Consider the following 17,285-nt stretch of genomic DNA (forward strand, 5'->3'; position numbering starts at 1 on the left):
TTTTAAGAAGGCAGGGGTTTGTTTGGACAGCTATAACTCCTGAGCGCAGGCCCTTCAGGCATCGTTAAGGACAGCTGTATCCATGACAGCGGGGCCTTTTAAGAAGGCAGGGGTTTGTTTGGACAGCTATAATGCCTGAGCGCAGGCCCTTCAGGCATCTCTGAGGACAGCTGTATCCATGACAGCGGGGCCTGTTGGACGCTGTTCTAGTGACGTCTATGGTGCGCGCCTCTAGTGATACACATTAGTGCGCACAGTCATGTTCGTGCCGGCTGCCGGTGAGTGGAGCCCCCCAGCGGACTGCACCCTGCTCCTGGTGAGTGCACAGCGCCGCACTGACAGATGACCCCGGGGAAAGCAGCCACATCCCATAGACCTCCTTTATGCTGTGTTCACACTTGTGCGTTCCAGGCTTCTGTCAGGCAAACCAGAGCCTCCTCCAAATGGAAGGGGTTCAGGGTTCTTGCCCCTCACCAGTGCTGAGCAGGACCCTCCAGAATCCCCAAACCAAGAAGGAGATGTAATGGAATGGATTGTAATGGCATCACTGACCTGGCTGTCTCCTGGATCACATCATACCTCACAGACCGGATGTTTAGCGTCTCCCACCCCCGCACCACCTCCTCGTCTCATGCCCTCTCTGTTGGTGTCCCGCAAGGCTCTGTCCTAGGACCCCTGCTCTTCTCTATCTACACTTTTGGCCTGGGACAGCTCATAGAGTCCCATGGCTTTCAGTATCACTCCTACGCTGACGACACACAAATCTACCTCTCTGGTCCAGACATCACCACCTTACTATCAAGAATCCCACAATGTCTATCTTCTATATCATCCTTCTTCGTCTCTCACTTTCTTAAACTTAACATGGATAAGACAGAATTCATAATCTTTCCCCCATCTTGTTCAACCCCCCCAACAGACCTATCTATCACTATCAATGGCTGCACATTATCCCCAGTCAACAAAGCCCGCTGCCTTGGAGTGACCTTAGATTCTGCCCTTTCCTTCCGACCGCACATCCAAGCCCTTTCCACCACCTGCCGCCTCCAACTCAAAAACATCTCCCGCATCCGCGCTTTCCTTAACTTCGAATCTGCAAAAATGCTTGTACATGCCCTCATTATCTCCCGCCTAGACTACTGCAACATTCTCCTCTGTGGCCTTCCATCTAGCACCCTCGCACCCCTCCAATCTATCCTCAACTGCTGCCCGACTAATCCACCTCTCACCTTATTACTTCTCTGCCAATCCCTTCACTGGCTCCCCATTGCCCAATGAATCCACTTCAAAGTACTGACAAACGCATACAAGGCCGTCCATAACCTGTCCCCTCCCTACATCTCTGAGCTACTTTCCCGATACATCCCCACACGCACTCTCCGATCCTCACAAGACCTCCTTCTCTCCTCTCCTCTTATCGCCTCTTCCCACAATCGACTCCAAGATTTCTCCCGTGCATCCCCCATACTCTGGAACTCCCTACCCCAACATATCAGACTCTCACCTACAGTGAAATCCTTCAAAAGAAACCTGAAAACCCACCTCTTCAGACAAGCCTACAACCAATTATGTTTATGTGGGCCGCATCAAAAAAATAATATTTTTTTTTTACAATATAATGCAGACGGATCCGTTCTGAACGGATCCACCGTCTGCATTATATGAGCGGATCCGCTCTGAACGCAAGATTGAAAGTAGCCTTAGGGGCGAGAACCTGGGATCTTTCATCCCTTGTCCTATTCAGCTCTATCAGGGTGAATAGGACTTCACACTGTCCCTGCTGCTCTGTGCCTTGTGCACACAGCATCAGGGATGTTACCATGGCAACCAGGGCTTCTGTAGCGTCCTGGCTGCCATGGTAACTGATCGGAGCCCCAGGATTACACAGCTGGGGCTCCGATCAGAAGCTGCCACTGCACCACCAATGAGGGGGAGGGGAGAGGTCCCTGTGGCCACTTCCACCAATGATTTTAATACTGGGGGGGTTGAGGGGCTGGCGCACTGTGCCACCAATGATTTTAATGGGATGGGGGGTTGAGGGGGGGGGGGGGGGGCACACTGCACCACCAATGATAAATTACCCCTTTATACAGGAGGCTGGTACTGGCAGATCAGCAGTTAACCCCTCAGGTGCGGCACCTAAGGGGTTAACTGCCTCTGATCGCAGCTCCCTGTCAGCGGCAGGGTGCCGGCAATGCGATTCTGCTGCCGGCACCCGCCTCCTGTATTGTGTTAAAGACTGACTTTCACTATCAGGCCACACAGAGCGGCGCCCAGCGATGTCTCAGCACTCACCATTAGTCCTGGGCGCCGCTCCGTTCGCCCGCAGTGCTCCATTACTGTCTCCTCTCCTGCTCCACATGCTGTTGATTACTATCGGAGCGATGGGAGGAGACATCAGCTTCACTAGTGGGCGTTCCTTCTTCCTGGCTGTAGCGCTGTCCAATCGCAGCGCAGGGAGAAGGAACGCCCACTAGTGAAGCTGATGTCTCCTCCCATCGCTCCGATAGTAATCAGCAGCATGTGGAGCAGGAGAGGAGACAGTAATGGGGCACTGCGGGCGAACGGAGCGGCGCCCAGGACTAATGGTGAGTGCTGAGACATCGCTGGGCGCCGCTCTGTATGGGAATAGTCCTATCATTGGTGGCTCAGTGCGCCCGCCCCTCCTCCCCCCCTCTCTTCTCATTGGTGGCAGCGGCAGCAGCACAGGGGGAGGGAGGACAGCTTCCTTCTCCCTGTGCTGCTGAGAGAACATGAGCGCGCCGATAGCAGCGCGCTCATGTTCAGAGATACTAGACTGCCGGGCCGCAAAGATATTCATTGCGGGCCGCATGTTTGACACCCATGATGTAGATTGTAAGCCCTCACGGGCAGGGCCCTCTCTCCTTCTGTACCAGTTTGTAACTCATCTTGTTTATGATTAGTACAATTGTCTGTATTATGTATGTGCACCCCTTATTATATGTACAGCGCTATGGAATGAATGGCGCTTTAATAATAATAATAATTATTATTATTATGTGGAATGGGATTTGCCAGGATGGTTCTATCGTAGCCGTTATGGCTGGAAGCAATGACCCTGATGTGACACAGCTCGGGATGAGCGAGCTTCTGCTTTCGTTTTCGGCGTACAAGGTTTGGGAAATCTAAGAATTCTGTTGTGGATTCCGCTGCCACGGACCGTAAGTTAAGTCTCATTCACATGTCAGTGATCTTGAGCCAAAACCAGGTGCGGCTCAACACAGAACAGGAGCAGATCTTTCTCTCATGCCTAATGTCTGTGGAGGCTGCACTCCTGGTTTTGGCTCACAATCACTGACGTGTAAATGAGGCTTTATGGTCCGTGGTAGCGGAATCCATAACGGAATTCTTAGATAACCTGGACCTTGTATGCTGAACTTGAACACACAAGTTCGCTCAACCCTAGACGCAGTATTTCCTAAATTTTATTCCCTTGATGAGCATAGGATTTAAAGAATAAAATAAAAGTAATCATGGCAATTGAGGGAGGGGCATCAATCAGTTACTGGGCCCCATGAAGGCTCCTAGCATTGCCGTAGTAAGATGCCTGCTATGCTGTGCTTGTGGCAGGGCTTGACAAGCAGTCAGTAAAAATCCCATAGCCTGCAGTAGTATTCTGTTAGTCTATGTTCCAAGCGATCAGAAGATCACATGTTTAAGCCCCCTATGGGGACTAAAAATATACAGATATTAAGCCAAATACCTCCTTTCCCAATTTTGCATATAAAAAATAAATAGACAGCATCTAAAAATGTCCAAACTAATAAAATATCAAAATATATTTCCTGCATGGTGAATGCTACAGCAGAAAAAATGATTTGCCATTTCTTGGTCACCTTGCCCATCAAAAAACCTTGTGTACCACAAACGGTTCTACCACTACAGATTCCTAACAATCCTATTAACTAATCACCGCATTGTTAACTATCAGTTTTGCGGGTTACTGCCTGGCCATTGAAGGGGTTCTCCAGCATTAACACATTGGAGATCTATCTACAGGATAGGTCATCAATATGAGATCAGTGGGGTCTGACTCCCAGCCCCCTGCCAATCAGCTGATTGAGGGGGGGGGGGGGGGGGGGGGGGCACGGCTCTCCTGTGAGTGCCACGGCCTCCTTGCAGCTTACCAAGCACAGCGCCGTACATTGTATAGTGGCTGTGCTTGGTATTACAGCTGAGCACCATATACTCGAATGAGACTAAGCTGCGTGTAGGCCATGTGACCAATGAATCTGACGTCACTGGTCTAGGAAGAGGTTTGAGCACCCACGAGGATTGGCGGGGGCAGTGGGAGTCGGACCCCCACCGATCTGATATCAATGACTTATCCTGAGAACAAGCCATCAATATGTAAATCCCAGACAACCCCTCTAATGGTGAAAATGGAAGAAACGATGCGGTTGTAATTAATAGGATGCAGCAGTGGCTATTGTCTCGTGGTACTCTGTCACAGGCAGCTCCCAATCGCAGCTCGGCTGTGCCGTGTGGCCGTCCCCTTTATTCTTTTATTTTTTTACATTTCTAGGTGTCTTCACATCATCTCTTTTCTTTAGCCCGCAGTGTCTGTAGGAAATGTTGGACAACTTGCCGCTGACCTGATAGTTTCCTCACTGGATATGCCAAAGGTGGGCTATTTTTACACGGATTGTCTTGTACCTATGGTGGGCAGTAATCCATATGCTACTAAAGAACATGCAGAGGAAATGTGTGTGAATGCTGAAGGTGAGTACCGACCAGAAACGGATAAGTCATAGGATCTGAAGAGCTTCAGACCAGTGCTAATGATATGTCTGTGGAGGAGTCGGTGCTCCAGCATCTGCTTCCCTATGTTACATATACTTTACATAAGACAGACTAGTGTGTGGTATTCCTACGACGTAACTATACATGACACGTTGTTTAGTAGACGTCATATATAATGGCAAAATAAATAGATTCTAGAAAAAGATGGTGTAAATGACACAACAATGAACATATACTGTCTAACGGTGCTCCCAAAACTTCATTTCTTTCTGTGTACAGCAAGGCCTCAAACAGCTTGGGGTACTTTCACACTTGCGTTGTGAGGATCCGGCAGGCAGTTCCGTTGCCTGAACTGCCTGCTGGATCTGGAAATCCGTGCGCAAACGGATAGCATTTGTAGACTGATCCGTCTCACAAATGCATTGAAATACCGGATCCATCTCTCTGGTGTCATCCAGAAAAACAAATCTGGTATTTTATTTTTTTTTATATTTTTTTTTTTAACAGTTTTAAAGGTCTGCGCCTACTGAGAAACGGGATCCGTTTTGCCAGAACACTTGGTGCCGGATCCGGCATTCCGGCAAGTGTTCCGGAATTTTGGCTGGAGAAAATACCGCAGCATGCTGCGGTATTTTCTCCGGTCAAGTACCGTAAGAGATACTGAACTGAAGACATCTTGATGCATACTGAATGCATTAGGATAAAACTGATCATTTTTTTTCTGGTATTGAGCCCCTAGGACGGAACTCAATGCCGGAAAAGAATAACGCTAGTGTGAAAGTGCCCTTGGTCACAAAAAAATGTAAATGTATGCCTGATTATAGGTCTTCAATATGTAAATCCTGGAGAACCCTTTTAAAGTATACCCTCAATGTTGAGCGGTGGCTGTTAACCTCTTATTTACCACAAACCTCTTAGATGGTCCATTGAAACCCATTCTCTCTCTTTTTATGCATTCTCTGAAATATAACCACAACTTTCTTAGGAGTCCATGAATCCTGGTTTTAAGAACTCCCTATTTAGGGTTTCCTGAGGCAAAAAGTTATTAAAGGGGTTGTCCAAGATTTTGAAATAGTTTGCCTACAGTATCTCCAGGATAGGTCATCAGTATCTGATCGGTGGTGGTCCCAGATGTTGGAGCTGTCTGGAGAGGTTGTGGCTCTCTGGTAAGTACTGCAAGCTCTTCCTAGGCCAAAGACGACATGTTCATCGATCACACAGCCTAGGTGCAGCTCATCCACATTCATGTGAATGTGCCTGACTGCAATACCAAGCATAGCCACTATGCAGTGTACGGCACTGTGCTTAGCAAGCTGTGAAGAGGCCGCAGCACTCGCCAGCCTCTACAAACAGCTGATCAGCGGGGGTGCCAGGAGTTGGACCCCACTGTTCTGGTATTGATGACCTGTCCTGAGGATAAGCCATCAGTATCAAAATATTGGACAACCCCTTTGTTATGTATTGTTCCCTAATATGTCCAGTCACATTCTACGTCTCTGTATACTTATATTTGTACCATTCTCTACAGTATACGCATCATGTGACAAGAAGCTTGCAGTCCTGCAGATCAGGTCTCCATTAATAAAGGTAGGAGTGATGTCAGACATTGGCTGATATCTGATGGATCTCACTGGCCGTTCATCACTCACTTCTTTCTCTGTCTCTAAAGAAAAAATCCAGGGCCTTCTGCCAAGCTTTAACCTGCTGGATTAAGAAGTGTGCCTTCTCAAGAGTAGTTCTCCTTTCCAGCAGCCATGCATACCAACGAGACGATAGCCAGCTTTTGGGGTATGTATCAAGGCTACTTAAAGAGTAACTTTTTGATATGTCATAGCTACACATAAAAGGTTTTGATTAGTGGGGGTCCAAGCATTGGGACCCCTGCCATTCGCTATCATGAGGAGTTAGAGCAATGCCTCTCCTCACTGCTGAGCACGGAAATGAAGACGGGCTCAATAGAATGTCTGTGAGGCCATCTTCACATCCCTGCTGAGCATTTCTAACTCCTTATTCTAGAGATCAGACTTTGTCTCGGTGCTTGGACCCCCACCGATCAAAACCTTTGATTTGTCGCTATGACGTATCAAAAGCTTCCAAAAAATGGAGTTACTGAATGAACCATCCATGTCTTCTACAGGACTCCCTTCCGCTACTTAGCCACTCCAGCTTTGCAGGCGTTGGTGGCAGACACGATGAAGACATTAGAGTGGAAGGAAATGGAGAAAATGTCTTTATATCCAGGCATAAATGATGAGGAGAAAAAGATTTCCATCCCTGGAGGAGGTTTTACAAAGCGGTTGTTTGAAGACTGGTACATGTCCCTTGGTTTCTATGTCCCTCTGCTATTAATGTTACTTTTCCCTCTTGGGTTACTGTAAAGGTGTCCTAACTGGGAAACCCTGCCCCGTAAGGGAATCTAGATATCTTAGAGAGGGGTTTTCCTGCTAGGGACCCCCTTTATTAGCAGAGTGCAGAGCTGCTGAAAAGACCTTGTTGCTCTCGATGCAACTCAGCCCGGCCATATAATGCATGATCATCCATTCCTTTGAATAGACAGCATGTATTACTGGTCCGCTGCAGATAACAGCGCTATGACTTTGTATATGTCACTGTCATTATGCTTCTTCTGTTCCAGTTGTTCTGAGGGCATACATTTGGCTGTTGTCCTAAAATTCTGCTCTGAAGGTGACAACATCCCTGACGCTTTTGCACTTCTTGATCATGTTAACAGATGGCTTCATCTACTTGATCTTCCAGTAAGTAAACCTTTATAAGCAATGGCAAGTTCTCAGTAAAGGACAACGGTCCTTACAGGAGAACTAATAATTGGTATGGTTTAGAAAAGTGAAGAAAAGAATGCAAATACCATATTCATCAGCTCCGGTATTACAAATCCGGTATTACAAATAACCAGAGATAGCACTCATGGTATGTAGAAAGCAGCCATGTTTTTCTGTTCCTGGAAAATCCCTTCAAGCAGTGTTCCTCAGTCCAGTCTTTAGGGCTCACCTGCTGGTCATGATTTCAGAATATCTGTGGTGATACACACTAATTATATCACCTGCTCTATACTAAGGAAATCCTGAAAACATCCTGATAGGTGGGCTCTGAGGACTACAATTCAGGTACACTGTCTTAAAGGGAGTCTGAAACTGATTTTTAAGGTGACTAGGTGAGCATACCGCTATGTAAGATGACCATACCTTGCTTGGGAAAATCTTGACATAAAATCCTGTGGCCGGTTTCATATGGTCAGGATTTGTAAGCCAAAACCAGAAGTGGACCCTTCAGAGAAAAGGTATAATAGAAATATTCGTGCCTTTTCTGTGTTTTGGACCCACTCCTGGTTTTGGCTTACAAATACTGATGCAGAAATACTGACCGTGAGAAAGAGGCCAAAGGAGTTTTCTTATTTTTATGCAAAAAATAACTTCGGTGCACCTGGCATCCTGTGTGTCAGCTCCAGTAGCTCTGAAATCTTAGAAAATGTCAATCGGGTGCTGGGCGGTGTTACTGGCGGAACAATGGTGCACCAAACTGAGTGGCCCTGTCCTTGATGCACTGAAAATCTTATTTGTGTAAAAATAAAAACAAGCGTTTCACAGGATTAGAGCTCTTGGTTTTCACAAGAAAGGCATGGTAATGTTTTAGAGCACTTGCCTTACATGGCGATATGCTGCATTGAGTCTGTCACCGGGAAATTCAATGTTAAACCAGGCACAATGCCTTGTAGAGCTAGTTCAGCTGAATGTAATGATATCCCTTAGTAATCGGTTACTTCATTCTGGAGACAAAGTGCTCTTAATCCATGTGCAGATGAGTAGTTAAGTGCACAGAGGGCGGTCCCAAATCACTCTGTGCACTCCCGATTTCTCTGCCAGCGCCTTGCTTGACAGGGCCATGTCTGGCAATCAAGAAGAAGAGGCAAAAAAAGGGAGGAGCAGGGTGCACAGAGTGACTTGGGACCGCCCTCTTTGCACTTTACTGCTTATTTACATATGGATTAAAAGTACTTTTTCTCTAGAATAAAGCAAAGGATCAGTAAGTTTAAGGTATAATTACGTTCAGCTGAGCTAGTCGTACAAGTGCCTGGTTTATCAGTGCATTTCCGGGTGACAGACTCCCTTTAAAGAAGGTTCTCTATCTGTGGTAGGTGCAACCCATTCTCAATCAGTATCTATCTATAGTATATGTACAGATTTTTAACAGACATTTTTGTGCCTCTCTATACATCTGAATGCGGTTTGCAGAAATCCATGCACATGCTGCAGAAGCAACCCTTTTCAGAAGTATAGATTTACATTTTAAGTCAAAGAAGTTTCAGCAACAAATCTGCTGCTGTGTGTGAACAGATGCACACAATATAGATCCATGATCTCGATAGTAATAAAATACTTTGTAAGGCTACATGCACACGACCGTTGTTTTGAGCCGCATCCGAGCCGCAGTTTTTACAGCTTAGATGCAGACCCATTCACTTCAATGGGGCCGCAAAAGATGCGGACAGCACTCCGTGTGCTGTCTGCATCCGTCGCTCCGTTCTGTGGTCCGCAAAAAAATATAATCTATTCTTGTCAATTTTGCGGAGAAGAATAGGCAGTTATATTAATGGCTGTCCGTGCCGTTCCGCAAATTGTGGAACGGACGCCATCCGTGTTCTGCGGATCCGCAATTTGTGGACCGCAAAACACACAACGGTCATGTACATGTAGCCTAATACTGTACTTTCTCACTCATATCATTGGGGGACACAGAAGACCCACGGGTATAGCTGCTGCCACTAGGAAGCTATACCTCTCAGCTATACCCTCCTGCAGGCACTGAGCAAATCCGTTTTAGGAGGTAGACATAACTGCTATTTATTTTGGGCTTCCAGACCGTCACAAACCACCTGTCACCAGAGTTCCCTTTTAAGCCTTGCACTGTGAAAAGGAGAGGGTTAAAACAACATACTAACTAGGATTAGCAAGACTAATAACGGCTTTGCTTGTTGCAGAGTTTAGAATTAACTTTTATTTCCAGAGAACACATCTTAGAGGGAACCGTGGCTCTAAGGAGGGAAACCAGCTTCTACATGAAATCAGGTCATTTTACTCTTTTACTCACTTGTATCTGCTAAACTCCTGTTTAGCTATCCCCCCCCCCCCCAAGGGGTAGCACACCAACGAAGATGACACAGCTGGAGCTAGGTTGGGCAGAAACTATTGGAAAGATGAGCATATTACTGGATTCCCCTTTATCCCAGTAGTGTACAGTAATAGCCTAGGTGTTGGGATTCCTTCCCCTTGCTCCCCTATCTTCTGGATTTACAAGGGTTAACTTGGATCCTGTTCTCAGACACTCTCTCTGTTCTGCCTAGCTCGCCTGGTCCTCTATCTCTCATCAGGATCATGGATCCTCCTTACCTGGGGTGCTCTCTGTCCTCCCCAGCAAAACTTGGCTCTCGTGAGGGGGGAAAATGGAGCTGCTAGCTTTCTCATCGACAATCCTCAGCTTACTTGGCGGCCGGCCTGGCAGAGTAAGACAATAGCGGGCTGTGTGTCTTTGGGATTTGCCTCCTCTTGCAGTGCGTTCAGGCCTGTAGATGTTTGGCATACACTTCTCTCCCCACTACTGCCCTCACTGTTCTTACTGCGCCAGACAGAAATGAAGGGCTGCAGGCTTTACCATTAATTGAGCCCCCGGCTTATCTTCTGGCCTAAAGCCCAGACACGGGCCTCCACCAGTCAGGGTGCAGACTGGACGTGCGCTCTTCTCTTGCTGTGGTCTTGGAGTGCAACGCTATTTTCTCCTCCATCATGGCATGAAGGACGACATGCGTTCGTCTGAAATGCGTAGCGTGTGAATTTGCACTTTATGGATATTTAATTCTTCATGGTTTTCAAGATCCCTGCTTGTAGTCAATGATTGCAAACCTTCATTGGTACTTTCAGAAGAGAAAAACCTGTGCTGGGCAGAAATCCTGAAAACTGTGAGGAATTAATGCATAAAATGTATTAGACAGAAGACTTATTATTATACAGTGAAAAAACTTTGGTGACGTTTGTAGAGATAACATATCTCCCAGTATAACGAATGTCTGTTTTCAGGATGACGCTGGCACAGCTCTCTGGAAGACTCCAAGCTCCTGGAGGTTACTTTTTGGCAGCGGTCTTCCATCAGCACTTTTCTAACTGGTGAACTAATTTTACGTTGGTCCAGAGTTATTAGAAAACCATCCACTGTTGTATCATTGTTTTATATCCTGTTATAAAGAATGAATGTTTTCTAAGCTTCTGGTGGCGTATTGTTCTGTGTGATTATTCCTGTTACATCTGTTGAGTACTGATATCATCTGTATAGAGACTGATGACATGACCATAAATACAATGCTCTTGGCTGTCATCTGATAACTCCACCCCGTAGCTTTAAGCCAAGTTCACAGACAAAGGAAAAAAACGGATCTGTTATTTTGAGCACAAATTATAATCAGTTATTTTGGACGGGAGAAAGTCCTGTAAAAAGCACTTTCTCCCCTCAAAAATAACTGATCAGAAGAACGGAAATCTTAATGGTTGTCAACTTGAGAGAAGTCTTTCCTTTTTATCTGCCTCCCTTTTAGATCCAACCCTGACTTTGGCTCAATAAACTGTTACTTGGGGCTTATACACACACGACTGAAGGAAAGGCATACATTTCAAGATTTTTTTAATTTTATTTTGTAACATGTTTTCCTGGTGTTTTTGAAACCCTAAAAAGACGGGAGAAGGAAAAGCCACAAAACTCAACAACACCACCACCACCACACAACTCATAGGCTATACAAACTTTTTAATTACATGCAATTACAAAAGTATTCAGATCCAGGTGCTGGTTTGAAAAATGTAGAATATGCTTTGTGACACAAACCCTTTAAGAAATTTTATTTCAATATGTTTTTTTTTTAAACTCGTTTTATTCAAGGATAGTAAAACAAGTATGGCATACACATGACATCACAGAAGGCCCACGCAAGGGTCCATCAGAGATATATAGGCAAAGTATCACAAATGGTGCGAATACACAAGCAGGGATTACAGATAAGAGAAATGCACAACATCAACAGATAAGCATTAGAAGTGAGAGAGCCCCATTGGACTTCCCCACCAACAGCATATGACAAAAATCACAACAGACACCAAGGGAAAGATCCTCGCAGATCAAGTGAACCCTAACCAACCTCTACGCACGTGGTGCGTGCATAGTGAGCGGTGAAGAGCACCACCCCGACCACACCCTATCAAACTTCTGGGGGCACCCCCTGTGTTTATAGACCACCTTCTCCATAGAGATCGCACTGTTTACCATCGATAGCCATTGACCCTTTGAGGGAAGAAACTCCCCCATCCAGCGAAGCGCAATCGCTTTCCTAGCCAAGAACAGAGTCCTTTCCAGGAAAATCTTGTGGTAATGCGACCAAGCTTCCTCGTCTACTATACCCAGGATACACATCTTGGGGCACAACCGCAGCGTCGGAGGGACCAAGGTCTGGAGAACCTCCAAGATCGACATCCAGAACCGATGTATGTCCGGGCACTCCCATATCATATGCCAGAAGTTGGCGCCCTCCGAACCGCACCTATGACACCGAGAGTGATCCAACCTACCCATCTTATAGAGTCTGGTGGGGGACAGGTAGCTATAATGTAGGATAAAGAGCTGTGTCATCCTGTTATTGATTGAGGGGGATACCCTTGTTGGTGCCAGCAAAGCCTCCTCCCATTCCTCAGAGGACAGGGAGGGTATGTGCCCCTTCCATTTGGTCTCCACCGCCAGTGGGGTTACCCGCATATGACAATCCAGCAGATGAGTGTAAAGCGCCGATATCATCCCTCTGGGTCCCTGGGATCTGAGAACACCAATGATGGGGTACTTAGATATACCTCTGTCATCTCCTCGAAATTGGGCCTGTACTGCGTGCCGTAGCTGGAGGTATCTATAAAAGAGGGTACGCGGTACTCTAAACCTCTCCTGCATCTGGGAAAATGAAATCAGCTGCCTTCCCTCAAACACATCCCCCAATGCGCTTATTCCATGCCTCCTCCATTCTGACACTCCCTCCAACCGATACAGATGGGGGAACATGCAATTGTCCCATATGGGGATCTCGCTGGGCAAATCCTTGTATAGATTTAATTTCGACGCCTGCCAAACCTGATGGGCCAGTTTATGAATCGGTAGGACACACTGTGACAGCGAACTGGAGCCTTCCAAAACTGGCCACAGAGTGCAAAGTCCAAGATACCCATGTAGATGAGCCTCAGCGTTAGGCCGAGGGGTCTCAGTAACCCAGCACTTCAGGAACCGCAGCTGACTGGCTATGAAGTACAAGAAAAAATCAGGGAGGGCAGCGCCTCCTTGCAGCTTTGGTCTCATTTCAATATGTTTAGGGCTACAATTGTATTGCCTACTTTTTGCCCACTGTTTTAATATCTTATGCAACCAAGTGATTGACAGGCCTGAGTGGAAAATAAGCAAAAGTAACCATCATTGCTGGGCACAGCCAGAACCTATCTACTTGAGGACTGAAAAGCAAGGTACAATTCTTATTCTGCATAGTTTGGATAGAGACACTTTTGCATAGATACTCGGGAAAACATTGTTCCTTACATTGGGGTGTGTCAAAAAATAAAAATAAACTTTCCCTAACTTTGCAGTACATGACTGCTTTCAATTTACATCATATATGCTGGAGCAAGTGCATGGTCTCTGTGTCAATGGGTCTCAAATTAGTTCAGAAAGATGTATCATAGAGTAGGTTCCCATCCAGAAAGAGATCACCTTGCAGTAGTGGATGGGGGCAAAATATATTTGCAAAGTACTTCAATTGAGTATAGCATTGGTTCATATCTTGTATATTTGCAGTGTGCTGTTGCATTATTTGCAGGTACTGACTAAGTTGGTCATTTGTTTTTACTGTCTATTTTTAGGGTCATCATAGGTGGCAGAAACCTTTTCATGGTCATTGGTACATTTGAAAAACACTCAAATTAACAAGTTTCTATATAGCACCTTATATCTGTAACATTATTGATACCCATTTTCCATGGTGCGTGACACCCCAGAACAATTTTTTTTAAATTACAGTAAAAAAACATTAAGAGGTTGCCCCACAAAGGACATTTAGATTGTAAGGTCTTACAAGCAAGGCCCTCATTCCTTAACTGCTAATTTGTTGTTGGTATGTGAATCTTCTGACTGTAAAATGCTGCAGAATATGTTGGCACATGATAAATAAAGATAATTTATATTATCACCTATCCACATGATAAGTGAGAGATGGGGACAAACAGAAACAGCCGTGTACAGCACTTATTCCATTGCCCCCCGTAGGAGTGATGGGGTGCATGCATGACCACTTGTCGATTCAAACTCATCCCCCTGTCTGTCCTTAAAATCACTTTTTTATGTTTAGAATCCCCTGTTCTGAAATACATACTGTTCAGTGAATGCTGTTAGCCGCTGTTTTCATAATCTTTAATTCCTTATGCCTTAAACCGCACAATGCACCTAGACACAGAGTTATGCAAGCTGCTTGTGGTTTAACAGCGCAATCTGCAAAATGTATACTGTGCTGTCTGGTCAGCGTACTTCCTTTCTCGTAAGAGCTTCATTTTTTCACTTATTTATTGGCAAAACAATAACACAACTATGCAAATCATTACTTAGAATCCTTCTCAAAATAAATCAAGACGCAGGAGAACAGGAACCAGTGTGATGTCATGATTTTCACACAAAATCCCCGTCAGCAAAAACATTTTACAGTGGCCGTGACCACAGGAAGAACAGAAGGCAGTAGTTAAACGACACTGTATAAAGAAACAAAGTAACAGTTCCACAGATTCTGAGTACTGTATATGGCACCCCTGATACATTACTGAAATAAGTTAATGTCTAAGAATATTAGTCACGGTCTTAAAGGGAACCTGTCACTTGGATTTTGGGTATAGAGCCGAGGACATGGGCTGCTCAATGGCCACATCCGCAATATCCATTCCCCATAGCTCTCTGCTTTTATTGTGTGCAAAAAAAAACAACAATTTTATATATATAAATAAATGAGGCAAGTAAGAAGCTGTTACAAACGTTTCCGGAGCCCAGCATCGCTCCGCATCCTCAAAATCGCCTCCTTGCTCCCAGACGTCACAAAGCTAGAGCGGCGTAATCTTGCGATGCACGTGCTAGCGCATGCGCAGTGTCAGCATAGTGTTCCTTCCCTGTGCTGGCATCAGCCTCTGAACGAACTGCGCATGCGCTAGCTCCCGCATTGCGAGATTACGGTGCTCTAGCTTTGTGACCTTGGGGAGCAAGGAGGAGATTCGGAGGATGCGAGGCAGTGCTGGGCTCAGAGTAAGAACACTGGACTCATCTCTCAAGCATGGAGGAGACAGGACTCATCTAAGGTTCATTTACATATCTATAAAGTTATTTTTTTTACACAATAAAAGCACAGAGAGCTATGGGGACTGGATATTGCGGATGTCCTAGCGGCCATCTTGCAACCCATGTCCTCAGCTCTATACCCAAAATCCAGATGACAGGTTCCCTTTAACATTTATTATTCTGGCACAATGAACTTTATACATTTGAAGCATCATTTCTGCTAGAATGAGAAAATTATCCATGCGCCAAGAAAACTGCCTAGTCTAAAGTCTCTGCTATCTATAAATTGATAAAGAGGTAAAAAAAATATATATGGTTTTGGGGCACTAATCACTAAAATGATAGTTTACTAAATAAAACACATAGAAAAAAAACAGGGTGACATGTTGCACAGACGAACCACCTCCTACCTCAGACTACCCAAAAATTGCCATAGTTTTACTCCAAAAATTAGGCCAAATTTTGTCACTCAGAGGCACATTTAGGCCACATTCTCTTTCCCTCAAAGCCACACCCTTTCTAGTGAAGCTTTGCCCCCTTGTTGGGCGAGGCATAAAAAGTTTAGAAAAGTGTATAAAACAATTAGTAAATGCAATGCACCAAAAAAAAAAAAAAAAGGGCCATTTTCAATAGAGGGATGCTGTACCATCTTTCCCACTGCCACCAAGATGTTAGGGGAGGGGAGGGGGGGGGGGGGGGGGGGGGGAGAGGCACTCGAAAAGACATCTAGCTGGCAGAAATGTACCACTTAGTAGACCAGGACAGTCTACCAGTGGCAGATCCCACCTGGACTGCTGTGCCAGTCATCCAGAGGATTTGGCCTTGTTCCTCCAACCCATCTGAAAACCTTGAGAAGTGCTTTGCTGACACGGGGTGCTGATAAAGGGCAATGTATTTAGTGTAACTCATACATAAAGTTGCTGCTGGTAAGTTGTCACAACCACCTACCTCCTCTGATTTTAAAGGGAACCTGTCATCAACTTTATGCTGACCTCACTGAGGGCAGCATAAATTAGTGACAGAAATGCAGATGTCAGCGGTGTGTCACCATGAGCTAAAAGTAAGTGGTGGCTGAGAACCAGCATCATAATCATCCCAGCCCAGGCCTTGGAAAGAGTGAAATCTCCCTGAGAAGAGTCATGGTTATCCATAATCTCCTGCTCTCTCACCCATCTGCTGATGATTGGCAGTTCTCTCCTAGAGAGAAGGGGAGAAAACCAGGTAGAAGACTGTCAGTCATCAGCAGGTGGGCGGGAGAGCAGGAATTCATGGATAACCAGGACTCTTCTCAGGTGGCCGGGACTCTTTTCCAGGCCCAGTCTGCAATGATTGTGATGTTGGTTCTCGGCAACCACTTACTTATAACTTATAAATGACAGACTGCTGAAATCAACTCACCTGTCTCTACTTTATGCTGCCATTAGTATGGACCGATAACATCTCCTCAGAGACAGCTGTCAGTCACCGATAACACCTCCTCAGAGACAGCTGTCAGTCACCGATAACACCTCAGAGACAGCTGTCAGTCACCGATAACATCTCCTCAGAGACAGCTGTCAGTCACCGATAACATCTCCTCAGAGACAGCTGTCAGTCACCGATAACATCTCCTCAGAGACAGCTGTCAGTCACCGATAACATCTCCCCAGAGACAGCTGTCAGTCACCGATAACATTTCCTCAGAGACAGCTGTCAGTCACCGATAACATTTCCTCAGAGACAGCTGTCAGTCACCGATAACATTTCCTCAGAGACAGCTGTCAGTCACCGATAACATTTCCTCAGAGACAGCTGTCAGTCACCGATAACATCTCCTCAGAGACAGCTGTCAGTCTCCGATAACACATCCTTGAACAATAAAGCCAGAAGGAGAGATATAAATGTATAAAATTACAAGTTTTACTGAATCTTTTCCAACAAAACTATATATCAATTTGCTCAATTTCTACTGCCCTTAACATGCTGCCTTCAGATTACATTCGTGGTGACAGACCCCTCTCAACTCAGTGTTATTTCTCATTGCCTCAAGTAACTGTGACCCTTAAGTGAGACACTTTGGGGCTAATACTGTGAGAGATATCATGGGCCAAAAGCCCCAAGTTAGTGTGGTCCCGATATGG

General features: G+C 45.6%; 1 protein-coding gene across 1 annotated transcript; it reads left to right on the forward strand.

Moving 5' to 3' along the window:
- The first annotated feature begins 13 nt into the window (after positions 1–13).
- Positions 14–11,035, forward strand: PSMG2 (proteasome assembly chaperone 2). Its single transcript, XM_044294103.1, has 7 exons — positions 14–316; positions 4,575–4,743; positions 6,293–6,351; positions 6,434–6,552; positions 6,902–7,075; positions 7,400–7,520; positions 10,854–11,035. Exons 1-7 carry the CDS (start codon positions 260–262, stop codon positions 10,935–10,937), a joined length of 783 nt encoding a protein of 260 aa, XP_044150038.1. The 5' UTR covers positions 14–259; the 3' UTR covers positions 10,938–11,035.
- Positions 11,036–17,285: the final 6,250 nt, after the last annotated feature.

The sequence above is a fragment of the Bufo gargarizans genome, chromosome 5 (assembly GCF_014858855.1).
Source record: "Bufo gargarizans isolate SCDJY-AF-19 chromosome 5, ASM1485885v1, whole genome shotgun sequence".
Taxonomy (NCBI): domain Eukaryota; kingdom Metazoa; phylum Chordata; class Amphibia; order Anura; family Bufonidae; genus Bufo; species Bufo gargarizans.